At 31.6% G+C, this 27,809-nt stretch overlaps 2 protein-coding genes across 4 annotated transcripts in view; one reads left to right on the forward strand and one right to left on the reverse strand.

Annotated features, from left to right (window-relative positions):
- Positions 1–33: 33 nt before the first annotated feature.
- LOC116777111 (uncharacterized) lies at positions 34–10,388 on the reverse strand. 2 transcript variants are annotated; one of them, XM_032670473.2, is made up of 10 exons: positions 10,165–10,388; positions 8,940–9,062; positions 8,349–8,522; positions 5,186–8,271; positions 4,942–5,110; positions 4,794–4,865; positions 4,548–4,725; positions 4,235–4,472; positions 2,812–3,948; positions 34–2,642 (listed from the first exon to the last, which is right to left on the reverse strand). In XM_032670473.2, the coding sequence occupies exons 2-10, from the start codon at positions 9,041–9,043 to the stop codon at positions 2,209–2,211; spliced, it is 5,592 nt and encodes a 1,863-aa protein (XP_032526364.2). In that variant the 5' UTR covers positions 9,044–9,062; positions 10,165–10,388; the 3' UTR covers positions 34–2,208. The 2 variants fall into 2 exon arrangements, with proteins under 2 accessions (XP_032526364.2, XP_061382016.1); XM_061526032.1 differs by lacking the exon at positions 8,349–8,522 and having other exon boundaries at positions 10,165–10,387.
- Positions 10,389–11,338: 950 nt separating this feature from the next.
- LOC116777470 (MAGUK p55 subfamily member 7) overlaps positions 11,339–27,809 on the forward strand; it is a 41,675-nt gene continuing 25,204 nt past the window's right edge. The window contains exons 1-8 of one of the 2 annotated variants that reach the window (XM_061525986.1): positions 11,339–11,634; positions 11,753–12,027; positions 12,102–12,233; positions 12,460–12,489; positions 13,085–13,252; positions 14,199–14,395; positions 14,950–15,065; positions 18,949–19,266. In XM_061525986.1, the coding sequence (XP_061381970.1) occupies positions 11,604–11,634; positions 11,753–12,027; positions 12,102–12,233; positions 12,460–12,489; positions 13,085–13,252; positions 14,199–14,395; positions 14,950–15,065; positions 18,949–19,266 (1,267 nt within the window). In that variant the 5' untranslated portion in view covers positions 11,339–11,603. The remainder of the gene's footprint in view (positions 11,635–11,752; positions 12,028–12,101; positions 12,234–12,459; positions 12,490–13,084; positions 13,253–14,198; positions 14,396–14,949; positions 15,066–18,948; positions 19,267–27,809) is intronic. The other variant, XM_061525987.1, reaches the window with a different exon arrangement.

Consider the following 27,809-nt stretch of genomic DNA (forward strand, 5'->3'; position numbering starts at 1 on the left):
AGCTAAGAAACGGGTTTTAAAAGTGAAAAACGGTTTGAATGATTAAATGCATTGCTATATTATAAATATTTAAAATAAAATTACTCATTTCATATTTAAACAATTTTAACTAACAATTCATATTTGCATTTTATGATACCGCAAACACGGTATTACCAGTATATGAAAATCAATGTTACATTTTTAAATATAATATTCTGACTTACAGTAATACAACAACAAATATTACAGGACAGAAAATGCAACTTTTTTAAAGAAGATTTTTATGACTCATGAATTGATTAAAAATATACTTTACTTATGTGGAGATAAAATAACGTTTACAGTATGTAAACATTAAAAAAAAAATATTTCGAAGCATTTTAGATTTTACAAAATTTAATTCGAACTGCATATTCTAGTGAACTTGTATTTTGATTGTTTTTTTTTTGAACTCAAAGCGATGATTTCTATATACATCTTCAGAAAAAAAATCGTTGTCATGCATGAATTTAAATCACTATATAATTTATTATATTTCGTGAATTTGTATGTTGGTGGTATATTTTTTGTTTCACTATCAATATACCGCCCCTTAAAGTAACTGAATAATTTTACTAACTTAAAATGAACGTAATAAAACGTAACTATTATGACAAATAATTATGGTTAATGCCTTACCAACTATGGCCGATGCAAACCTGAACTGAAAAAATCGAATACTGAGAGCATCATTGAGATCATGTTTCAAAAGGATTATTATAAAATGAGCATTCAATAAATATAAAACACAAAAAAAAATCGTAAAAAGACAACGGTTCAAATAAAATAAGCTTATCCCAATAAAGTCGTCTAACACAATCATTTATTTATGTACATTCTAAGGGTCAATCCCTAAATACTGCGGGTTTACTTAAACATTAAATTGTAACATTTCCTATGATACGATTACTTCATCTATTCACAGTATAGTGGCCGCTGCTACAGGTAATATTCATAAGCATAAATTGGGAAAGCTATCGGCTCGTCGCTAGTAACAGTAAATCATTCTATACTATGTATTCTACATCATGACTTATCAAGGAAATACCAGAGACTAGCAGACATCGAGACAATAGTTGACATTGAATGACAAATTAAAAAAAAATACACTTAAGTACTCAATATTGATGGACTTTCGTTCAAATGTATTAGTCGAGCATGGAGCCTATCAAAATCAATATAATATTAATCACAAGCATTCTCAATCGCTATCCAGCACCTTTACAAGGGGTTGTTTAATTATTTTTTCATAGCGTTTTTAAGTACTGTCACGAAGATTTCAACATCCTTATATTCATCCTAACGTGTCATTATTTTTATTATTTAATACACATATTTTTGACGTAAGTACGAATAAAAATTACAACAATAAAGTCTAACGTAAAAATATGTCAAGAATTAAATTTCAATATTAATAAGCTTAATATATATATACTATATTTATAAACTGAAAATGCTATAATATCACTTTTAACAATTATTTACATATAAAATGTAACCGTAAATTAAAATTTAAAAAAAAACAAAATCCGTCAACGAAATAATACACGCCCATAGAGGGAAAGTTGAAAATTCAGGAAAGGCATTCGATACTCCATCCGCTGAGAATTAAAGTTGAGGTACAAATGTTACTGTTACGATAGTTAAGTTTGTGCCAAAACAAAATACTAAAACTACTTCGAGTCTACAAACAACTTATTTTGTTTTTTTTTTATTCCATCACACAAATGTATTTTCACATTTGTGTATACAGCGAATTACTGTATACTATATAACATATATTTTTAACCGGTTTAAGAACGTTGCAAGAATATAATCTTCAAAAATAAAGCAATGCCTAATTTAGTCTAGGATCAGGCCTCTTTCACACATACCAATTGAGTTACTGTACAAACATTGTACATTATTAATATTGTAATGTTTGCGAAGTCGACGTAAATACCGATAGTATGGAAATATATCGTATTTAAAATATCAGCGGGGTTTATATTAAGAACATTGCAAACTATATATACACATAATAGTAGTAAATAACTAATATCAATACCTGTTATAGATCAGTTTGATTGATCTATATATAACAGGAGAGACATAGTTATTCTAACATTCATCCAATGTCATCGATAGTGTGAAACAGGCCTTATAGTGTAAGAATATACTGCTCTATTAAAAATATTTAGCTTCAAGCTAATAATCTATATCAATATCCGTAGTTTTATCGCCAAATGTTGGTTCGTCTTTCAAGAACGTACCAGAGCGTTCCATCAACGGTATCTCAGTACGCTGTTGCTCATCACTTCTGTTCGGATGTTTGACCGGTTTGCTATGTTTGGACTTGGTTGGCTGCGTGTGGATCTCTTTAGATATCTTTGGTACCATTTTCGCTGAGCTCGATTTAGTCGCATTCATCAGGGAACCGGATAGTTTTCTGTCTTGAGTCCTGCGTTTGTCCTTAGTCGCCTGCACTACGCTCGCTGAATTCGGCCGCGACGTCTTCGTTGGGCTTGTACGTTTGTTCGCAGCGGACGCGTGCTGGTTCAGAAACACAGGTATCTTCGTTCTGACGGCCGAATTCAGCAATGAGGACGGCGACACGCCTTGACATTTAGCCGATATGATCGCTGCAAACAAACAAGTTAATACGTATTGTAACATGTTACATGGGATAAAACTTTTAGAGCTATTAGAAAAACTGAACGAAATATATCCCTATACAATTTAATGAGGAAGAAATAAATATATGATTTTAATGCTGTAAATACTGAGAGATTTAAATAATCAAATACTAACATTCAACGGAGCCCTGTTTATTGTGCTTAGTTTTGGTGTACGTAGCGTATTTGTTGCTGTTTTGTGATTCGCTGAGGGAGTCCGTGGAGGGTTCCGCAGTCCGAGGTCTCGATGACGTCGCAAGACTGTCTTGTGACATGTGGGTTCTGTCGCTCGGTTGTACCCGTGGCCGCAAATTGCGAGCTTGGATCGGACTGGAATTCCTTGAAGACTCACTCGAGGACACTATCTTATTGACCAGCTTCTTCGGTGGTAATTTCTTCTCGGTGTCTTTAACACGTGGTTGTAAGTATCTCGGTTTTGTATTCTCGAATGGATGGACTCGTGTTGTGGCTGGCTTAGTCACTGATCTCTCTTGAGACGTTGTTATTGTCTTAGATTGATTGAACTTCGCTCGCTCTTCTTGGGCTTTCGTAGTCCTCACTTTGGGGACAGTTGTTTTATTTTGTTTCTTCAATTCTCTAAGCTCGCTGTTGCTTTTTATGTTATCCTTTGATCCCGTCATCGTGATCGGCTTTGGTTTGTAGGGTACGAACGAATTGCGCACCTTCTCCATATCCAAACTCCGAGTTGCCGAAGGATTGATAATTTTAGTAGGTTTGCTGTGGTAAGTGCTCTTGCATTTTCTGTCCTGTAGCGGAGACGTAGTGAGCGGTATGGCTTGAGGTCCGTACATAATACAGCCGAGTTCTCGTAGTCGTTTACGTAGATCAGATGGCAGGTCTTTGAATGCTTGGGTGCCCACAACCCTGGGTGCTGCTCTAACAAGGGCCACTTCGCACTGAAGCCTCCAACTGCTAGCGTGGATGTATAAAAGATTGGTGGTTTCCGGGACCTTGATTTGGTTTCCATTAGATATCAGATCGGGCTTAGCAAGGTGTTGGTTTCTGATTTGCTTGACGAGATTCGATAAGTAAGCGTAGGCCCGGCAGGTTTCATCAGGAGGAGCCCATTCAATGGCGGCTGCAAGACAGTCGTCCAGCGCTTGTTTGGCTGTTTGAGGAGCCTCTGGAGCAACAGATATTAGTTCCAAAACAGCCGGTAGTCTTGGAGCAGCGAAATGTGCAGCCGCGTTTACTAGACGCCTGCACATACGGGCTACACCCTCAGCCCACCTACTGTTTTGAAGTGACGACACTGAAATTGAATTTAATATCACGTTATTAAATTGCATTATACATTTTCATTTAGTGATATTCTTCATGTTTTTAGTGAATATTGAAATAAGATTTTATCTTCTTCTGATATTTAAAATTTACCTCGGTTAAAAATAAAAGCAGAATTCAACAATTTGAAAATAAATTACATATTACAATAACTTAATTTTTGTATTTCAAACATTTCTTTGCAAACAAAATATCGATTCGTTCCTTTGCCAAATCCTTTCATATTTAGTGTTTGTTGAATTGGTTATTTTACGTACCCGTAGTGCCACATCCATAGACAGTGTCAATAAAATTTTCCAAAGAAAGATTAACAACATGTTCATGGTAACATTTATCAAGGAGTTCTTTTGGTAAAGTGGCAAAAGCTTTGGTTGGCCACACCTTCGAGAAGTATTTGGTTATCCATCTGAGACATTTGCGGTATAAATCATCCAGGCCATAAACCGAAGACAAGGGGAAGCATTCCAATACACCGGCTGTGCAAACTTGACAAGGCTGGAACAAAATATTTCTTGAAGTATAGTGTATACATGCATTATTAAATAAACTAACAAAAATACTTATAAATACCCTGTGGAAGTGATGACAATATTTGGACTTCAATGTGAACATAATAGCTTCTTTCAGGCCTTCGAGTCCGAGCATGTCAGCTATAGTGGCTAGTTCCACGATACTTATAGAATCGGGTATAGTAGACAAACCGGAATATATATGGCACAGGGCGAAGTGTACCACGTTAAATGAGAACCTGGAATGAGATAAATTTATTTAATTAATCATTGACAGTATGGATAGAATGCTATTTGATTATCTTACGGTGGTAAAACGATGACGTTCCCAGCACTTTCGACCCAACCGCCGCTCAGTATACCTGCAAAGTACTGACACCTGGAAATATTATATAAAGTTTTCATCTCGTTAGTTAAAAAACAATTTTACAAAAAAAAAGAGATCCAAAAAATACCTAGATGATAGAATACATTTATGTGCTTTAATTCTCTTTCCTGATACTTCGACTATAACGTCAGGGGCTATCTCCTCTAAGAACATACGAAGCAAATCCTGTCCCAAACGAGACTGACAGTTACCTATTAAACTCGAAGTTTGACTAGTTTCTTCTGTTGTACTATTTTCTGAAAATAATTATGAAGCAATAGTTTATATGCATAACAGACTTATATATTTAAAATTATCATCCTTTATCTTACCGACTACAGACCGACATATACTGCTTTGTACACTACTCATTTCCGATACATCGGAAACCTGATCATCCATCTCGCCCACGCTCAATGCAGTCGGTCTTGATGGAGATCTTGTTCTAGTTGATAGTGATATCGGCATGCTCCTACTGAACTCGTTTTTCAGGTGGGGAAAAAGCCTGTTCAGACTCAACGCATTCTCAGAATGAAAGGAACTAATCACTTCACTAGACCTGGAAGATCCTCCGAGGGTTTGTTGTGACCATTTGTTATCCGGTATCGACCTGGTCATTCTTGACTCGAAGCAATTTTTTTCGAATATATCAGATTTCTGTAACGGTTTATCCAAATCGGATAATTTAACAAACAGATCCGAGGGTTCATTGACCGGTTCCTCGTGAATAACATAAGTATTGAACGTTTTGTCTCCATTTATTCGCCTGGAATGTTTATCGTTTTTAAGATTCACCATTTCGGTAACTTCTTCGTTCTCTTTCAAACAAGGAGCCTCGGGGATAGCGATTATTTCTGATATGCTTATGTTAGGATCATTGCACAATGATTCGTATCTTTCGAATGTTGTTGTACTTATTGATGGATCAAGTGATTTCGGGGTCGCATCCAAGGTTTTCAAATTGTTTACTGTCTTCTGATTCTTGCAAGTCTTGCTTGATGTTTTGTGGTTACTGTCGTGAGACTGTTTCTGACTATTCAAAGATGAAGATAAACGGGATGGCATTTCTTTGAGAGTAGATTTTTCTCCTAAATCTATAAACATAGAAAATATATTCTTTTTTTCAGAATTGTTATCTATGACATTCGGTTTTTCTGGTGGCAAAGGATCAGGTAAAGACGATAAATCAATATAAAATTTATGGCCAGATTTTTCACTACTATCAGAGTCAACGGAACATCGACTTTTATTAGAACTTTCGCTACTATTTGCTTTCGATTCGCTTTTTAAATTATCATGAACTTTGTCGTTAGATTTTTTAGAATTCAAGCTGGAGTTTGATGTATTAATACTTGATTCGGTGGCATTAAAATCCGAAGCCATGTCAACTACCCATGCAGATGCATGGACAGGTTTAGGCGTTTTCGGTACGGCGTTTTCTTTACTGTCATCCACATTTGGATAACACGCTCCAGTTACAATGGGCGTGTTTTCAATTTTTCTTCTTATTAACGGACTCTGTTGATTCAACTTTGGAGATCGAACATCTTCGATTGATGCTCCGCCTGAAACTATAGGAGACGATTCATTATACCTAGTTTGTCTGAAATTTATAAGACTTTCCTTGCTTATATGTATTGTGTCATTTTCGCTCTCTTCTGAGTCGTAGTTCTTGATGGACGAAGTTTTTAAAGACAGAATTGAATTGTGTGGAGTTGTACCCATGTAAACTGTGCTCGCAGATAAGGAAGTTGCTTTTTCGGTCTCGCAAGCGGAAATAGCATTAGCGTCATACGTTTCCCTGTCCATCTTCGCCTCAGTGCTGCGGTCAAAAATATTTGAAATTAAAGAATCCTCAGCTATGGGAGTCATTTCAAAAATAGTGGGTGATAAATCTTTCTGAATGGAATCAGCATCTTTATTGTCTCCCTGTTCCAAAGAATCCTCGTTTTCATTACTTTCGGACCAGTCACCTGGACTATGATCAAGCTTATTCACCTTAGAACAGGGGACCGGCTGGCTAGGTGTAGGAGTGTGATCAGATGAGAGATTAGCAGATTCATTCTGGTCAGATTTCTTCAATTCTATAGACTGGTCTTCATCTGCCAGACTCGCTGCATCAATAAAGCAAGGTGTAGATTTCAAAGAAATATCAATGTGTTTAATCACCGCCAGAGAAGTAGGGTTGTTCCGTCTCCACATAACATCCTGTTTGTTGTGATGACGTTCAGTATTTATAAATTTTTCACATATTTCTTTTTCTACCATTCTCGGCGGAAAAACTGATTCCCATGATCCAGTTTCAGACGACACAGAGGATGATTCTAAAATCACTATTTCCTCGTTCTGTCGTTGCTTTTCTTCTTTCGAAGAATTAGAATGTACACAGTCTAGAGGCTTATTTTGCACATTTGCTCTCTGACCATTCCATTCGTCTGAAGTACTCGCATAAGATGCGATGTCAGTACGAGGAGTTGACGATTTCATTTTACAAATTTGATTCTTATCTGACGTTGAACTGGACAAGGATCCGTTTGAATTATTTGTCTCGTCAGTGATTAGATCGTGAAGCGTACTTTCGGTTAAGGATAGATCTGTTAAAGTAACGTCTTTATGGCTGCTCAGGCTCTCGAGCATACCAGTATTTTCCAGCCCGGAATCCGAAGAAGTGAATATGTTTTCCATTTTACTAATGTAATCCTCAACATGAGCTTGACGTACACACCCTGAAGTGCTTACAGCAGGGGAGCAAGCATATGCAGCGGATAAATAATCTGATGAGGAACTGGGATCATCAGTGATTAAACTATCAGGAGAGTATGAAGGATCAAAATATTTTTCACTCAAAACTGACTCGCTGGAACTTATCTGATTTGATTTGGTATCAAATCTATTTGTATTATTTATTTTCTGACAAATATAATTGTTATTTGTTTTCTTATTTACTTCTCTTTCATTCCCTAATTTTTCATGTTCATGGACTAGTTTATTATATATATCACAATTAATGGAATGTTTAATGGTTTTAGGAGTGTGACTAGACACCAAAGGTAATGAAGTGGGTTTGTTAAGTTGTGTTACTTTGTTAGAATCTTTATCTTGCCCTTTTATGATCGTATGAAAAGCATTCGATAACGCGTCTTGTTCAATTAGCTCCTGGTCAAGCAAATTACCGTCAATGGGTACTAGGGCGTAATATTCTCTTGTTAATTCTGTACTGGGACTAAGACAGGAAATTTGTTGTATTTTTTGTTCTGGACAGGGACTCGAATTTGGGGTTAGAAACACATCAATATCTTCTATCTCTTCTTTTATTTTATTTGAATCGAATAAATTATTTTTAGCGAAATGAGTTCGTTTTAAAAAAAATAGAATTTCTTTTTCTTGATTTTGGATATCACATTCAGTATACGCATCGCTGAAAATAAATACATTTATTTAAGTTCTAACTGTTATACCCACTCTATTTACGTATAATTCGATCGCTTTAATTACCTTATAAATGAATATATTTCATCAAAAGTGTCGCGTCCTATATTCACATGCAAAATAGCTTCAAGCTTTTTATAAAATTTATTTGTGCGTGCTTTGAGTATGCAAGTATGGGTTAGTATTTTTAGTTTGCCACAAACCACTTCAAGATCAGAATATATAGATTCATCAAATATCCTGGGGACAAGTATTGAATCAGGATAGAATATTACCTTGGTTATAAAAGTATTAAATCATTTCACATGCAGGAAAGAAGGAAGACCCGATAGTAATTGATGGTAGGTCATGCTTTAATCGGCTACTTTATGTATTATTTACAAAGTAAATATAAATTCTGTATCAATTATGTTGGAGTAAAATATATTAGTATTATACGCTTAGTATACTCATGTACACGTGTCAACATATATATATGACATATTTTTAACAAAATTCTAAACGAATTATTTAAACTTGACTTTAATAATATCCAAAATAAATTTGTAATATATCATCAGTTTAATCTAAAAAAATGATTAGACATATGCAACATTTACATAACCGATTAATAAAGAAAATTAATTTTTTATAATATTAATAATAGAACCACATTACCTTGCTACATCCTCTTCAAGCTGTCTCTGAAGATATAAATCCAACCTTGATGCTTCATCGGAGGCTGAGCAATCATTTGCAGGCTTACCCCTCGAGTCCGGCATTAAGCATTTCTTACAGTTTCTAAGAGAATTAATACATTGATTAATATAATAATAGAAATAATAAACATTAAAATATACTGAAATGCAGGAAATGTGAAACAATTATATTATATCATTTATATATTTTTATATTTTACAAGCTCAAAAATCATATATTCCTGTATGTACTTATATTAGTGAAAGTGGTTAGTGTTTTTATTTGTATGTCCTACTTTCTAATAGCAGTGAATCAACAATCTTTTATCACTAACTTTTGAAAGATGGAACTGTTCAACAATTTACCACCATATTTATTTTTATATAAATTAATTGTGTATAGGTTAGCATATAAATCTATCCACTACATACTTCTTTTAACTTATTTTTATAATGAAACAATGAAGTCTGCTCACAAATGAGGTGTTCATTTATAATATAGTGTTCATTTATAACCTACCTACCTGAAATATTTCAATGATAAAATTAGGGCATAAAATATAGTTACCAAAAAGGGCATTACAATATTATCTTATCTTCAATTTCTTTTGCAACAATTTATCCATGTTATCGTAATATCAAAAAAATATATATAATTATATCTAATGACAGCATAATATTAGTTTCTTTTACATTAATAGTTTAATAATCTCACTTAGATAGACTTTAAACATAGCTTGCTACTAATACAGCAACAACAAAAAATGTGCCTTTAAATTAAATTTGATATTATTTTATATTACGTCCATTTATCCATTTATATTTTTTATAACAGCAGTGTAAAAAATTATACTACAAATAGTAAATAATAATCCGTTCTAATAATACATTTTATATTCAAAACATGTTCCTATTGTCTGCAGCAAATATAATTAAATTATGACATCATGCAGATCTCGGAGCGGGATTAATTTTTTGTATGAACAATTCTACAACTGATTTAAACTATCGAAAAATAGTAGGCTAATGAGAAAAACAAATAATAGGCTATGAAAGTTTAAATTAAATTAGGAATGTTTTGCTATAAATGCGTAATACATTATAAATAAATTAATACGCTGCTCACATGCGTTCATTATGGCAATATTAAAAGTTAACTTATTCTATAAAGCCAAAAATATTGTATATTAATTCTCGTGACATACCAAAAAAGAATCCAATAGTATTTTGTAAATTTCTCATCTTCTTAAAAATTGTGCACCACAATTTTTTGATAAATGTTTAGTGAAAAACACAGAAAAACACTTTTATCTCGGTATATGTCAAAATAATAGTTTATAAATTGTTACTTTTTATTTAGGTATGTCTATGTTTTAGGCATTAGGCACTACATCTACACACTGGCTAAGTTGCCACTTGCCGATCGATCGTCACTAGCGCCATTAATATGACACACAGTACGCCATAATATAAGCTTTGCATACAATCTACACCGAACAGTTTGTACACTTCGTATGGGATATAATTATAATATTTGGAAGTATTAAATTTCTAGTTAGTTTCATTTGCTTACCTTTACAAAGTCTAAAAACGATACCCAACAAATTAGTCTGCCGGTCTAAACAAGATATTTGTCTCACTCTCAAAATTTTACGCATGCGTAAAAATATCTTATTGGAATTTAAATACAAAAACCAAAAATATTTGCAAAAAAATAATTAGCTATTTAGACCACATAAACAACAAACAGTAATACTTATTTATCAAAATAGCTAAGGTGAATGATGATGTTACATATTTACAAATATTGTACACACTCTTTATTTTAAATAAACGTTAAAGGGTAATAGTGAAGAATTTAAGGCAAAACTTAACATCTGTTTTAAATTATAATAATCCCTTAATGATGGCAGCATATATTATTAGTCAAATGTTTCTTAGAAATTAAATATGGACAAAATAGAATTTGAATTGCTGGTTTTAAATAACGTCGATAGTCCTTTAATTATTTAGGGAAAAGTTATAGAAAAAAATGACGATACCTTGAATTAGGGCAAGTGTACACGGAGTGAAATCATTTCACCGTTGTTCTCAAATTGATGTTTTGAAAGTGTGGAAACATTACTATTATCACTTATCCTCTACCGCTCTGGTTTCAAAAAATCCTATTTTATTTTTAAATTTACTGTCTCTTAACATTATTTATGTTAAAGTTATGAAAGGTTTTAAATAAGTGTCCTAAATAAACCAAATGTTAAGAATATTACCGTGTTTTCTTAATCTAATATAATTTTAACGACAGTCATTTAGATAATACTAGCCACAGAGTATTGCAATCTTAAAATGTATGTTATCCATTACTGTCAAATCATATAAGTGTGCTCAAAATGAACATTACATGTATTCTGGTCACTTTTTTTAAATTTGAATAAAGTATTATTGAGTTCGTATTGTATTTATTTGGTTTATTTACAAATTATCTGTAACAGTTATTACTTTCTGAATCATATAAAACGAAAGATTGAAATTGATTAATATTTTATTGTCATTATATAAGTGACAAAATATTTAATAAACCATTGTCATAATGTATTCCATGGTGTAAGCAACATTTCAAGTTACAGTTACTAATTATCCCAAAAAAATGGATGGCTCAACTGAGAACTGGGACCCTGGTAAGTTCATTGTTTCGTTAGTATTAATATACATGTCAGATCCTGTAATCTCTTAGACATTTCTCTTGTTTTTATACTTCTTAGTCACCAAGTAGTAACTACTGTCTTATTATTTTAGCTCTTACTCGCTTACTGTCTTCATTAAAAGATGTTCAGTCTGGTGGTGAAGATGTGGCTTTCCTCAATGAACTCCTTCAGTCAAAGCAGCTTCATGCACTCGTTCAAGTGCACAATAAGATTGTAGCAACTCAATGCAAGGATGATAAGTTTTATCCCTTATTATCTAATGCAATGCAGGTTACATTAGAAGTTTTAGAAATGTTTGTTGATGTAGTACAAATCTCCAGTGAATACAAAGAGTTGTTAGGTCTCCTACAAAAGCCTCATTTTCAGGTTTGCTATTACTAACAAGATCATGAATTATATTTATTGATTTAATATGGCTTGACAATGTGTGTATGCTGCAGGCTATACTCTGTACACATGATGCTGTCGCGCAGAAAGACTATTACCCACATTTGCCAGACATACCTCCCGATGCTGACGATGAAGAGGAAACTGTTAAAATTGTCCAACTAGTGAAAAGTGACGAACCTTTGGTGTGTAACACTACACAGTCTTAACTATATTTGTATTTTGAAATTTATTTTCATTTAGAAATAGCAGCTATGTTTAGAACAATAAATAATGTTAATACATTTGAAAATCTTTATTATTATTACATAATTATGTATGTTTGTTTATAAATATTATTATGTAACTCTGTTATGTATTAATATGTGAAGACAGTAAGAATGGTATTGAAGGAATATTTTTTATTAAAAGGGTGGAGCTCAGAGTGCAGAGCCTATAGTGGTGAGTGTATTTAGTATAATAAATGTGCTTTAATTGATCTTATTTACCCATCCAGATTGAATTGTCATGCCTCCCCTTCCCAAGTAATAGAATCATTTATTTAAGCAAAATTTTATGTTATGTGCTGCTTAAATCTAATCATACAAATGGCTATAAACATTTTCTAAGGAAATAATTTTATGCTATTTGACAATCAGTTAAAGAGATGATGACAGTTTAAGTTTATTAATGTAATATATTCTTATGTCCTGCAACTTCATGTATTGTTTTTATTTATTAGCTGCTATCTCTAGATGATCTTGAATTAATATGTACTGTTACATTATTATTTATGCCTTTAATCTTTTATTTATACTGTATTTTATAATTTTTATTTTTTATTTAACCATGAATTAATGTCTTAGGCAATCAAAAACCCGCACGCAAAACACATTTCAACACACTTTAAAATGTTCTAGCTGTATATTTCTTTTATTGTGATCTTCCTAGTTATTTCAGTAAACAAATGATTATATTGTTTAGCCCTTGTAATAATTATTATATATAATTTTATTAGTACATTTTGTATGTTCTTCGAATGTTTTGATATTTCAAGGGTGCTACGATCAAAACCGATGAGGATACTGGTAAGATCGTGATAGCTCGTGTGATGCATGGCGGTGCCGCTGATAGATCTGGTCTTATACATGCTGGGGACGAAGTTATTGAGGTCAATGGCATCAGTGTCGAAAGCAAGACACCAGCTGATGTCCTCTCTATACTGGTATGTTATATATAGCTTTGTTTAAAAGTTTGTTATACCTTTGTTTGTTCATAGAACATAAAGTATATACAGTAAACATATTAATCGTATATAACATCTATATTTGTCTTGAAATAACTTGAGTTATATATTTATATTAAACAACAATGTTATACATTTTTGTTAAAATATTTATAATAAGTCCAATCTTATATAATAAACAAGTCTTATTATTTAGTACCGTTTTTGTATCCAGGAAGAAGTGGAAACATCAAATAATATCATTAAATTGCGTTTTACTTTTAGAAATTTGTTTTTGATATTCGCCTTTAATAATCGGATAATTGTGGCAGTTTTGTAGATATCATGATAAATAATTTATCTAACATTGGAAGCAGTTTTCGAATCGACCAGTTGCTGAAGCAAACAAGATTAATTCGTTCATGTTAGTAAACATAGTTATTAAACCTACGTTAATATATTGATAAGATAAAAAAATATACATAATTTCGTATATTTCGCCAAAAAAATATAATAATTGCATATAACTTCTTATCAAGTTTAAAAGTTCTTATAAATAGACGACGTGTTTAAAACGCGTTCCAAAAACATTTCCCGTTGACATCCTTAAAATTATTGATGCTTGAATAATGCTTAGTTACCGTTTGACCTAAATTCGGTAGGCCCATGGTGCTATCGATTGCCTGAAACAATGTCCCCAACGCTTTAAATGTCGTCACATCGCCCTACTTTTTTCCACTAGCCTAGACCTAAAAGCTATTTAATTGTGAAATTTTTTATGTTCATATATATTCCCTCTTTTCCAATACAATAAACTAATTTGAGGTCACAACTATAAATATAAATAAATGACGCTCATATGTATGTTTATAAGTTTTTAAATGAGTTCTGTTATGAGTTGAATTTAATGGAATATAGAATAAAATTTCTTTGAATGTTTTTCCAGCAAAATTCGGAAGGCACGATAACTTTCAAACTGGTACCGTCTTTCGGTAAAGGAGGTTCGAGGGAGAGTAAAGTAAGGGTGAGAGCACTGTTCAACTATAATTCCTCGGAAGATCCTTACATCCCTTGCAAAGAGGCTGGTCTTAACTTCAAAAAGGGTGACATTCTTCATATTGTGTCCCAAGACGATGCTTATTGGTAAGCATTGTTATGATTAGCACGATACATTACACTTCATTAACTTTATATATGTATATATATCCTTGAAATATTCTTCAGTCTATTAGATTGATATACTTCAAGAGAGAAAACAGTAGGTTTCGGTATTATTCAAATTAATATTTAATCAATTAAATTGTATGGAAGAGACATTTTTCTACTCTATTAGTACAAGTTTGATTATACAATTGGGACTTCTTACACATAAAATACATCTTAAAAATAAGTAAAATAAAGTTTGATACATCTCTGACTCATATTTTGATGGAATTTTGAAAAAGGAGTCACTTTCATTCTGTTTAAATATGTATATAAAATATTCTTGTACATAAATAAACACCAAATTCTAAATCATTTTATACATTTATCAGTCGAAAACATCTGAACGCGTTTTTTTGAAATAAGAATTAAAATAAGGGCCCATATAAGCGTTAGAAAATTTTTGAGCGCGTTTTTAAATTTTCGAAATAGGAACAAAATGAGGCCATATATGTATAAGCGTTTATTCCGATGTTTTTTTTTTTTTATTCCAGGTGGCAAGCCCGTCGTGAGGGTGACAGAGTTATGAGAGCCGGTCTGATACCTTCGAGGACCTTGCAGGAGGGTCGCATTATACACGAGAGACAGACAGACCCTCAGACTGTTGACGGTTTGTATTATTTAGTAATGTCAATACATAGTATTAAACTATGTTTATATATTAATGAAAATAAGGACATTAAGATACAGGTTTAGCAGTCTGTGTTAAATATTTGCTTTTTAACCTATTCATGATAATAAATTATATACAACTTTGTTACGATGCACTAAACATACGCTTGTCGTGCATTAATAAAAAGGAAAATTCAGGGTTGTCACTATATTAAGCTTTGCCTTTTCACCCATTAATGAAATAAAAGAATATCTGATGATAAAAATCAGGCTTTATTTAAAGTTTTAACTGTTTTTTTATTTTATAATATGCAAAGGTAATTGAATTTTTTTTTTAAACATTGTGAAACTATCTATAAATAATAAAGCAGGCAGGTTTTAAAAAACTATATATTTCAATATTTTTTTTTAAAAATCATATAAGTTTACCTTATGAAGATTGTTTTGGCTACCGTTTCTTTTAGTTTTGTGTTTGTAATTTATTTTAGTGTTTTTATTAAATTTATTCCACTTATTATTATAAGTAACGTACATTTTCTTAAGAGATGATTTTTATATGTAACATAAATTTTTCAATCACAGCGCTATTTAGTAGCTTAAACGTTTTTCAAGTATTTTTTAAAGGTATTTTAGTGACGCGGTAATTTATCTATCTTTATGGGTGTGGAGTTAGTAGGTGCAAATGTTTTGATCTAATGCCAAACTAACGAACAGTAAATCTATACAGCGTAGTATTTTTTATTTCGGAATTAATTTAGGTTACTTAAACGAATAAAATTTCAAGATTATCTCAGTTTTATATAAAAATAATTTTAGCAGATCGAAAAGGTATGCTTTTTCTGATCCACGATACTTTTTACACAAGAGTAATTGAAGTTAGTAATTTCGATTCTCACAAACATTTCAGGAGTTAGTTAGTTATGAGATACAAAAACTATTTTCGATAAACATAACATCAAGATCGATTTGTGCTTGAAGTTAACCAAATTTATTACATACAATTTTAAATACCAATATTGTTTTATTATATTATATTAAATAAAATTCATATATGTTGTACGAAAAATATGATATTAAATTTTTCACAACATCAAAAAGATTCATGAATTTTTTTGTTACATTTTAATGTCTGATGACTCTTTCACCTGATTTTTTTCAAAACTTGATTAGTCTGGTCACAGCATTTCTATGAATGGTACTTGTAAAGTGATTTGTAAAAAAATAAATTAAAGTAGTCGTATATATAGTTTATAACATTATATTGGTAATACTTCTGCCTTTGTTTAAATTATGTTTTTATGACTATTTACTATATTTATCTTGTATCGTTGACCCATTATTTATAAATTAAAAATTTCCATTTCATGGAAAAGACAACTTCATTTCTTAAAGTAAACTAAACGGCATTTACTTGTATTGTATTTTAACACCACGTTTGTAAAGGCCAAGGGATAGAGACGATCAGACGAACCTCTCAGCATTCCATGGATTCACCGTAGGAGTGCCGGGTCCGTCGCGTTGCAGGGAGAGGAGCTTCAACAGTGCCTGGGACTTGCGACCCAGGTGTAGGTTTAAGGGGCCCGTATCTAACGCGCCTTAAACGCTCATCTTCACCGTCCAAGCTTCTCTCTCTATCTAACCAAATTTGAAAGGAACCTACTAGGGCTGCCTTCGAGGCACGTTCCAAAAATGAATTAATATTAGTTCTGGATAGGCCCAAGTCTTTTAGTAGGTTGTAGAGAGATTTAGTCGTTATACCTCTCGCTCCCACTTTTACTGCGTACAAATCCACGACGAACCTATTTCTAGTGAGTTTATTAGCGACCCCATAATTCATGTTGTTGATGGCATGGTCTTTGGGGATGTTGGTTTCCCAAGGAACCGTGAGCTCTATCAGCAGAATGCGCTTAAAAATTTGCGAATATAAAAAATGTCTAGTTTGGACGCCGACGCACCAATATCCTCTGGGATTTTTAACTACTACTAACTATTATAATTAATAATAATGAATATTTTGTTTATAAATTCAAATAATTTTAATTACCAATTACAACGAATTAACTAAAAGAATCGAATCGAATTATAAGTTTTGCTTTCGCAAAACATTCTTGTTTGAATAATTACGATACTGCATATCACCTGAACTAGCTTAAGACAATCTGCTTGCTCTTTGGTCAATGGGTATATTTTTCTATTCCCAATTCTTCAAATCCAAGAAATGAAAAAAAAAAATATTTGCAAAGAATATTTTTGAGATGTAAGTTCCTTTATTATTAACTGTGTAAGTCAAAAGTTTTAACTTTTTACTGTTATTTAAGTCTCAATTCCGACGTTATTGGTGTATATCATGATTCTGCAGTACCAGTAATTAAAAGTTAAAAAATATATCACTGAAAGTTACGACAGAAAGACAAAAGAGACGATTATTTCTATGTCAAAATGTGAAAGGCTTAGATATAGTCTAACAGATAAGATATTTTTTATTAAGTTTTTAATTAATCGCTTACAGAATTTCAAGCAAAAAGTTTAGACATTGGTCATTAAATCAGAGTCATTATCTGTACTACAACTCTACTTGAATATGATATACTGCATACATATATACTTGAACCGTGGAATTAAATAAAAATTACGTTCTTCTATTAAAACACTTGTAAAGATAAAATATAAACGATCCGTTACAATTGTCCTTGTATAATGTAGCTTTTTAAATATTTTGCAATTAAATCATATGGAACATTGATATAATCCCACATTTGTTAAATATTCTCTTACTTAGTGCTTAGATTGTCAAAACCTTAAGATTTTTTATAAGTAACTAATAAATTTGATTTTATTTAGCGATGCTATTTTCATCTGTTTTTATTTAGGTTTGAGAATGTAAAGAATATTTTCGACTTACTTTATAATACAACTTACACCCGCGACTTTGTCTGCGTTATTTGATTTGTTGACAAAGTGATGACAAACAAACATTGAACTCGTAGTGCCTTTAGAGATCGTTGTATCTTAAAACTTTCAAGACTTAGAGTAAATGAAGGTTTTTTTAAAACTAAGTTCTAATGTTTAAGAAACAAGAGACTGCAAATCTGCAAACCTTGATCATAATATACATATGTGATATGATTATTAGAAACTAACTAACTTATCACTTTGTCAAAGCAGTAAAAACTTTTTATTTTATGGAAACTATTATTTAGAAACCTTGCTTAAAAAGTTTCCACAAATAAATAAATGTTCTTAAAATAACTTGGAAAATGTTTCGTCGACTTATAGACAACTCGGCTAAATTCTTTATCGGTTCTTGCTAATAACTTAATTTTAATTATATAAATGATCGAACCTCCACAGAGCTTTATTTGGAAAAATAATCTATTTTTTGTGTAGCCTGTGGTTCGAGAGTTATATCATGAAAATAATTTGTATTATACATATTTCCAAAATGGCAGACCTGGAGCAACGGGTAACAGTTGCAAACAGACAGAATTTATTTTAACTTTAATCTAGCCTTTTCCTCATGCCAGGAAAGTGAAATTTGTTCTCAAACAAAAGCATTTCAAGTACCAACAATATTTTAGAAAACTAAATGGTAGTCTTAGTGTATGTACACAATTTAGTTGAGAAATAAAAGTTTTTTACTACACATTCTACCGCTTGGGTCATTACTAGTGCTATTGGGTCTAAGTTCGGTGAACCAACAATTTCAAGAGATATTTTTTCTGAATATTATATGCATTTTATCTGAGTATAACTATACATCTATATATATCTCTAATTGTTGTCGTGTTAAAGCCAATTTTATGGGTATATAAATTTTCACTGTTAATAGTTGTTCTACTTGTTATTTTTTTGCTGTAAACAATATGTTTATTTAATTACAGGTAAACCAGCACTTTGCAGTCCAACAGCCGCAAATTCCGAATGCGGTCCAAAGACTCCCTGCTCGCCTACTCCTAACGCTGCCGCTCTATTGCCCTGCAAGTCCATGCCTAAGGTGAAGAAAATTATATATGATATAAAGGAGAACGATGACTTCGACAGAGAATTGATACCGACTTATGAGGAGGTGGCCAGATTATACCCACGACCCGGGTTTATAAGACCCATTGTTCTTGTCGGGGCTCCCGGTGTGGGCAGGAATGAATTGCGAAGGAGGCTGATTGCTTCCGATCCCGAAAAATACGTCACCCCCGTACCATGTAAGTATGCTCTGCGTTGTCCCATTTTCATTGTCGTTTCTTAAACGCTATCATGTATTTATTCGGTTGCATTATTAATTTTTATTTCTTGTTATTTAAGATTTTCAGTTGTCGTTTCTCTCTCACTTTTTCTTCTTCTAATTTTGAAAAACTTTGATTTATAATAGGAGCTATTGTTGTTTTTCTTTTTTTTTTCTTTTATGTTGCTTGTGATATTCTGGACCGCAGCAAAGTTTGAATTCTGAGTTTTAAAGGTTGTGGCGTGTTATTGGCGACGTAATTATAGCATTGCGATAATATATATGAAACCAGACACCAGTTAGCAAAGGAATGTATAATACAATTAACACAAAAAAAATATTCGTCATAATTTTTATTTAAGAATTTTCTTGTATGCTCTGCAATTATCAGTTCTTTATCAGTTATGAATGTTATTATGTAATATCATGTAAAATATTATAGTTTGTTTGTTTGTGTGTTGATCGTGTTAACCCTTTAACAGGCCGTTGGAAATTAATTCTATTACATGAAGGAATAAAGAGTTTATATATAATATAATTTTTATACATTTGGTTCTATGAGAAGTTACAAATAAATAATGAATTTTTAAGAGAAAAATAAGAAAAACTATATATATATATATATATATTGCTGAATTTACTATTATTGCATTTCTTTTTATTTTGGCATTGCAAAGTAGATGTCACTCTATCATTCATTTGAGCATTTCACCTCTAAGCTTGCGTTTATTTATGTTTATTGTTATTTTTTTTTATTACATGTTTTTATTTTTGTTTAATATTAATTTGCAAATTTTTCGAAGTTTGCCGACTTTCGTAACTCATTGCTTTAAGTTTAAATCAAAACGGTTTTTATCCGTAAGTAAACAGAAAGAGTCCCAACCTAAAAAAAATCGCATTCTATGAGGGCTGAACAACACATATGATTTTAGCGAATTTTAAAAAAGAAATTACTTGCTGCGACTTATTTACGTATTATTTTAAACTTAATAAAAACTATTATACCATATATACAGAACATAAAAAAGCGTTATGGTTCAGTATAAAAAATATGTGTTGATTAAATTGTTTTCCTCAGCTTTATAAGATTTGTATCTTTCCAACATTTTAACAACGTCGCTATATAATCTACTACAATTATAATTCCCTTAACCTTCTCAGGACAAATGTTTTTTTTTATTATGCCTTCATATAACACATCAAAAACGATAAAATATACATGTATGTATAACATAAATATAATATGAATTTCGATTTACTATCGGAAATTTTGCTTACAATTTGATTTGCTAGTTAATTTCATTTCACTGAACCACAGTTACTGCAAAATTTGAATTAAAAAAAAGTTTTTTTTTTTAAGAGATTTTTTTTAACCATTTTAGTACACTCTCTGATATTTGCTCCTATATTCTGATAAATGGTCTAATAGCCAGCAGTCTGGAAGAAAATTGTCCATTATTTATTCTCAACTTAACTTGAGACTGGCTTTTGACATGGCGAAGGCAGAATAGATACCACTCTAGTATCATAAATTTCGATGATTCGGGCCTCAATATTTCAAGAGGCCTAGAATTCATGTAAAAATATCGTAGAATATAACACCAAACCTTGGGTAATAGGGGCACAAACTTGGGCAATGTGTAATACTGAGGCATGTTCAAAAAATTCATGTCTATTGCTACTAATTAGTTGATAGTCATGGCACTAATTGGTGTAACTGGTGAGTTTAGGCCATAGGTTGTAAGATAAAAATATTTTGAGATTTATATAAGATTTTCATAACATGTCCTCAGGTTCGCCGCAATTAAGAACAGATGCCAGTACCAAATTTTATTATAGGGCCCATCTAGGGCAAGCCCTTGAAGATAGTATTGGCATTTAAATCGCTGTTGTCTTTTACGTGGTGTACTGAAGGCCCAAGCGAACTATTCTTCTATTAAAATACAACCTACCATATATAAATAAATTAAAACCATCTTGTTGTTATTGCTGTTATTATATGACAATCTCAATCAAGATTATAATAATTAATGTTAATTATTAATTGTTAACTATAGTACGTTCCCTTTTCAGTTAGTTTACTTATGTTACAGTTAAAAAAATGTTTTTTTATTTATTTGTAATTGGAAAATGAACAAATTGTTTCTTAAACAAAAAAAATCCTCACCTCTTCCATACTTCTTGTTCTATCTGAAGTCTTTGAGCGTCTCGCTGATCACCAATTAAATCTTTTCTAAAGTAAACATTATCATTGGAATCGTTTTGCAATCCGGTATCCAGTGAGATCTTAGTACGACTCAGTAGTCATTGATTAAAATTATCAAAGACATTAAGCTTGTATGGAGACACGTCAAGGAACTGTATGAACGTCCATATATTTTAGTAACGCATTCAGTACAGCCAACTTTGATATCTTATTGGCCATTCCTGGTTCTCTTAACATATATCTTGATGTGATTGAGTGCTTTCATTCTCACTTGTATAGTTCTTTCTCTGATTGGTCTTTTATAGATATGCCGGAGTTCCGCATGTTCGCGTGTTATCACTATTTCTTTTATAAATTTTCATTAATTCTATTAGCGATAAAATCTTTTCTCCCTACCACATTCATGCCGAAGATTTGTAAATATACCACCAGTCTTAAGTAAAGAACCTAAACTCCCATAACACATGGTACAAGTGTTTTGGAATTAAAGTGAATCCTTCAAAAACCCGCAGTATTAGAATTGGCAAAAGACATGAGACGCACCTTTCGTTATTGTGGAAGTAGGGGCTGTTCCATAAATGAAATAAGCTAGACATAGACGACGGTATGCTCATGCTGTATTAAATTGCAGGGTCGTGCACAGAATTTTAGGGTACCCTACCCTAGGCAGAATGTGTTCAAAAAAAAAAACTATTTCCATTATAATTTCCTCCTCTCAAACATATATAATAATGAGATTTATAGTTCGTTTCAATAGAAATTAACAATCTCGTAAACAAACGCGATCAGCTGATATTGACAGACTTGTCTATGCCCCTAGTGATGTGAAAGATACTTTAATCTTAATTATTATATTGAAGTTTTTATTAAAAAAATACTTTAATTTATTATAATACATACTTATATTATAAAGACTTATATATATGTATTTTATTCATTAGTGAGCTTTTTTTAATGTGTTTAGAAATGCAGAACGAGTGGTTACAAATAGTAGATTTTTGCTTTCCAATAGCACTAAAATGGCATTGATAAAATTTTATCTTAATTCCTTCCAACTGACTCTCCCAGATCAGAGTAATTTAATAAGAAGGGGTAAAGTAACAAAAAAACTTGCTCTTTCTGTGAGGAGGCAGTTGGAACTGCTAAGTATTTGCTGGTGGGATGCAAGGTACTTTGAATAGCGGTCATTACTCGCGTCGTCACAATAGGGTTTGTACTTTTCAGCGGTATCTATATTTAGTTGCGCCTGCTAAATACCACTAAAAATGCATTTTTTTCTCAGTATTAGCTGATTGGCATCACAGCATGTTGAATAAACATAATAATAAAAATATAGTGTTTTGTATAATGAGATCTTTTTAATATTTGTGAGTTGGTTAAAGTTCAAATAATAATGATTATGAAAGAAATTCGCGTTAGTTACACTATTTATAACTCAAGATCGGCTTTACGGGTTATGCTGAAAATAGGTGGAGAGATAGTTTAGAACCAGGTAAAGGGCATAGGATACTTTTCATACATCGAAAAAATAAATTTAAAAAATTCAAAATCTTCTTATTTACTGCCTTAAGGAGGAACAGAGTTCTACTGGTCAGCTATACATTTCTAATTCTGAAAGTAACGCAGACGAAGTCGAGGAGAAAAACTAGTTTATTATATATTTATCATGTACAACACTCTCTTTTCAAAGATAAATAGACTTTGTTGAGTAAAACATGATCGTCTCAATTTGACAAATGCAATAAATTTTCGTGTTTAAAATTATTTTATGTAATAAACATATAAACACAGTGTTTTGATTGTGAAAAGATCGTTAAAAATAGTGGTGGTTTCATTGAGATGTAAATATTATAAGGACTGACATTCAATTGTACGTAAGAACGGAGTAATCCTGGTCAATTGCTTTGTTTACAAGATTGCCAAATTCTATTGAAATGAACTATAATACTTTCGAAACTTTTCATTAAAATTTAACTATTATCAAGGAGCGGACGAGATGTGTGCCGTGATCACGGTTGCTGCAAAGTAACTGAAACTTTGGGAGTATGTAGTTTTTAAAAATAATTAAGTGAGCGTAGTAATCCGAAAATATTAGTTTAATTTAAACATTGATAATATTCGCGCATACAGTTACAGCAGTCCGATCAGAACTATCATCTATATATTTTATGAATCGAAAAACTACATCTGGGCCACAAAAGTACGTAAATAATAAGTACGTAAGGATTAAGGAAGCAGTGCCTCTCGAACCATAACACACGCATAGTTTTCGCACACACACATGCAAACATTTTCTGCGTGCAACACGAAATTCGTATATCGTCCCTGAAATTATTTGTATCGAAAATATGCGCCGAGTAGTTGTGCCTACGGCCGCTCTGGCTGCATAGCGGCGCTAGCAGTTAGCAGCGGCCGGTCAAAAATAGTTCGTTTTTTGTTTATAGATGGTACTTTTAACAATTTTAACAAATCGTGAATCAAATGACATATTATTGAATGTCTGTATCCAATTAAACATATTGCGTATTGTACAATTAAAAATATGTAAGTAAGAATTAAACGATGTAGGATTAGTTGTTATATGGACAGGGTAAGCAGTGCTTATTTGCATCTATGGCGTGCACGCCACTGTTAAAATGCTTTCTAGATATTTATATATATCTGTATATGTGTATTCTTTGGTCTCACTCTGGCTAAGTCAAGAAATCTTTAATCCTTCAACGTTTTCAGTAATGCTAAAGCGCTACTGTAACACTTGTTTGTTTCACATAAGCGACTTTTAAATATCGGTACTATTCATAGTTGTTAATTAAACTTTAATTACTCTATTATAACAAAAAAATAGAAGTTGCTTCATATTATATGATTTTTTTTGCGTCAGCAATCTCGATAGATATTGAATTTTTCCTGCTTCCAATAATATATTAATAATAATACTTATAAGCATAAATTTGAACAGTATATATATATATATATATATATTTTTATTAAAACTAATATTGTAAAGAAAATATTTTTTCTTTATCTGGAAAGCCTTATCTTGTATTACCTTGTCTTAATTTTTGAAACTACTTAACCAATTCTCACCGCAAAGGAAAAATTATATAACTTGGAAGCTACTGAGCTATAATTTAATATTAATAGGTAAATAATGCAATTTTGTTATTTCTTCCATTGTGTTCTAAAATGTAAAATTTATTCCGTTTAAATGAATTATATGAGCTCTCATAAGGATGTCTTCATTAACAAAATCAAACCTAAAATAAACCTCTAATTTTCAAAACTAGTAGCGTATGTCGGATTATTGAATCAATTATAATTGAATTCGTTTAACTGCGGTTCGCGTACCGTGATACGCATGCGCATAGACACACGCACGCCACAAAATAGACGTCATAATGAAATATTAAATATTTTTTTACTTTAAACGTACGTAAATGAAGTAGAGAAAAAATGTTTTGGTTGCTATATTTATGTATGGGTTTTAGGCCATAGGTGAACACGATGTATTCAATGTACAAACATCAAGTATATTAAAAATTGCTATATATATGTCAATACATATTATAAAACAAAGTCACTCGCGGCGTCTGTCTGTCTGTCTGTTCGCAATAAACGGAAAAACTACTGCACCGATTTACAAGTAGTTATCACCACTCGATAGCGTAATTCTTGTGAGAGGTTTTAGTATATAATTGGTTAAGTTTTGTATTTAAATGTGTGTACATTAACGATATCTGTAGAAGATGTCGGGAAAACATGAGCCGTCTGAGAGCTTTTAACGAAAACGTTGTCTTAAATCTTTGACGTATAACAAAATTATATATGGTGGATTTGTGTATTTTATCTACAGAAAAGTCCGCGGTGACATATGTCTACTATACCTTAAGGATAACATACTATATCCATTTTACAACTTTTAAAAATTGGCATTCCTAAAGCGTTTATTGGAAAGCTATTTACATAAATACGGTATTGGGTTTTATCAAAATAAATTACTTCATTTTCAAGCCTACATCACTATCTGTAAATTACTTTTCAAAATATTTAAATCGGGTGTACCATTTGAAAGTTATCATAATATAAATTTAGTAATAATTCTCAAAATTAAATAGGCTATTTTATACTTTTTGGAAAAGGACCGTGCGAAGCCGGGGCTTGTACCTAGTATCTATACATATATCATATACACGTATTTTTACCTTCATAAGTTACTGTAGTGAGAAAATGATATGAACAAATAGTTTATTCCGACAAAAATATGGTAAAATACTGGGTAAATATTTCTAAATATAAATAACATTCATATAACCTTCGTCCAGGACTAACCTCGATGCTACGACGCATGCTCGAGATGACACGATGCAGTATCGATTTTCAGGAATGGCGCATCGGATTAACTTATTTTGGTGCCTTAGACTTTTTTATGATATTATTTTCTATAATATCTAAATGATAATTTTCCTCATTGCTCACGTTAAAAGACTATATGAGATCTTTTATTAATATTAAAACATTTATGACGATTCTCAAAGTAAGTTATTAATTGCACATAAGCATAAACTGTTTTCTAAGGCCACAAACGGTTAGCTTCTAAAAATCTTGTTAAGCTGTGATTAACGTGGTATTTAAAAATTACAAAGATACTCCTATATTTAATGTCTTAATTACTTAAAATTTAAATTGAATACATTATTATTTTTAATTTGCTTATTACTATACTTTTTTATTTGATATAAAAGTTGAAAAAGTTAACATCAATGGAGAATATAGATGGATGGAATGGACAGGATCTTAATTTTTATTTAATTTTATGGTTGGCGAACTCAAATGTTTGTTATGGAACCTTAATAATTAAAAGTTGTGATATATGAAGATACACTTTGCTTTGTTAAGCGTTCTACTCGATCTCATAAACTATTACGATATCATTAATATTATCAACCTTTTGGTGGCCACTGCTGAGCAAAGGCCTCTTCTCACATGGAGAAAATTAGAGCATTAATCACCACTCTTGCTCAATACTGATAGGCGTTGCTATATACGGTTTAAATTCTCATTGTGCATATGACAAGTACTAAATTATTGTTAGTTTTATAAGTATTATAATATCTACACTCAGACTACACCTGACATACGAGTATAACAATAATATATAGAATATAACTACCTATTACTAGATAAGTCTTATTTGAAAACATAAATGGACGCTGAGCTTATAAATAACCTCTGCCCGGGCGAAGGTGAAACGCATGTCAGGACCGATTTGAAAGAATTAAATAATTTATTTAAAATTGTCTTGAATTAATTAATAGTTCTCGCTAGTCTATACACCGTGTAGCAGAAATCTCGGTTATAGTACACCTTATAATTCCATAGAATTATAAAAAATGGAGATAAAATATTTTTTTCTTTCCAGTAAAATACGCCAAGGCTCAAATTTGAAATTTGTATAAATTATCAACAGAGGTTTTTATAAATATATAATAGATGCAATCGTTCGGATGACAAAGACATGTTAAAAATTTCAAAGATTATTTATCTTTTAAACATTTTCTGGTTTTCTTGTCTTCCGACTTTTTCGTTTTACACCCACTCACGGTCTACTACAGCGATAGGTGTACGAAAAATAATTGGGGTGGTGTAATAAAAGATACACTTTAAATATAAACTTACTTCTCTCTATTTTCTTTTGAGAAATTTTCGGACTCAGTGACTCCGCGTTATTTTTCTGAAAAATCTATCTATCTGATCTAGTAATCTCGATCTGAAGAAAATTGGGGTATAGAGAGATAATATTGAAAAATAAGAAAGCTATTTGAATATCTTGAAAATGATAGTAGGATTTGGTGAAGCTATGCGCACAATCTGTAATACCAGGACAGATAATGCTTTTGTATTATTTTTCTTAAACAAATTCGTGATGACTTCAATTCAAAATTAATATAAATAATATATATATTTTTTTAATTATTAATTGTCTACAAACACAAACTAATTCTAGTCGACCCCATATAAATTATTACGCTAAGTAAGATCAAGTAAAAAATTCGTCTGTGGATATTTTGTACTGATATGGCGTATTATAAAACATAAATGTAAAGTAAGTTTCTATATAACCTTTGCCCGGGAAACGGCTAAAACGCATGTGCGCCCTTAGATGAAGGATGCAGTATTGATTTTCCTCCGTCCGTCCGTTTTTCGCAGCCATTATTTCCGAAACTATTGGGCCTACATTGTTGAAACTTTGTGGGTTGATGTATTCTGGTAACCGCTATTCGAATTTTGAAAAAAATTTATAAATTTAAAAATATGGG

This window comes from Danaus plexippus, chromosome Z (genome assembly GCF_018135715.1).
Source record: "Danaus plexippus chromosome Z, MEX_DaPlex, whole genome shotgun sequence".
Lineage (NCBI taxonomy): Eukaryota > Metazoa > Arthropoda > Insecta > Lepidoptera > Nymphalidae > Danaus > Danaus plexippus.

Coding starts and splice junctions, on each gene's coding strand:
- LOC116777111 (XM_032670473.2), bottom strand. CDS start 9,043: ATGCCGGACTCGAGGGGTAAGCCTGCAAATGATTGCTCAGCCTCCGAT. Junction 5,111..5,185: donor TATATGTCGGTCTGTAGTCG/GTAAGATAAAGG, acceptor AATTATTTTCAG/AAAATAGTACAACAGAAGAA. Junction 4,726..4,793: donor AACGTCATCGTTTTACCACC/GTAAGATAATCA, acceptor ATCTCATTCCAG/GTTCTCATTTAACGTGGTAC.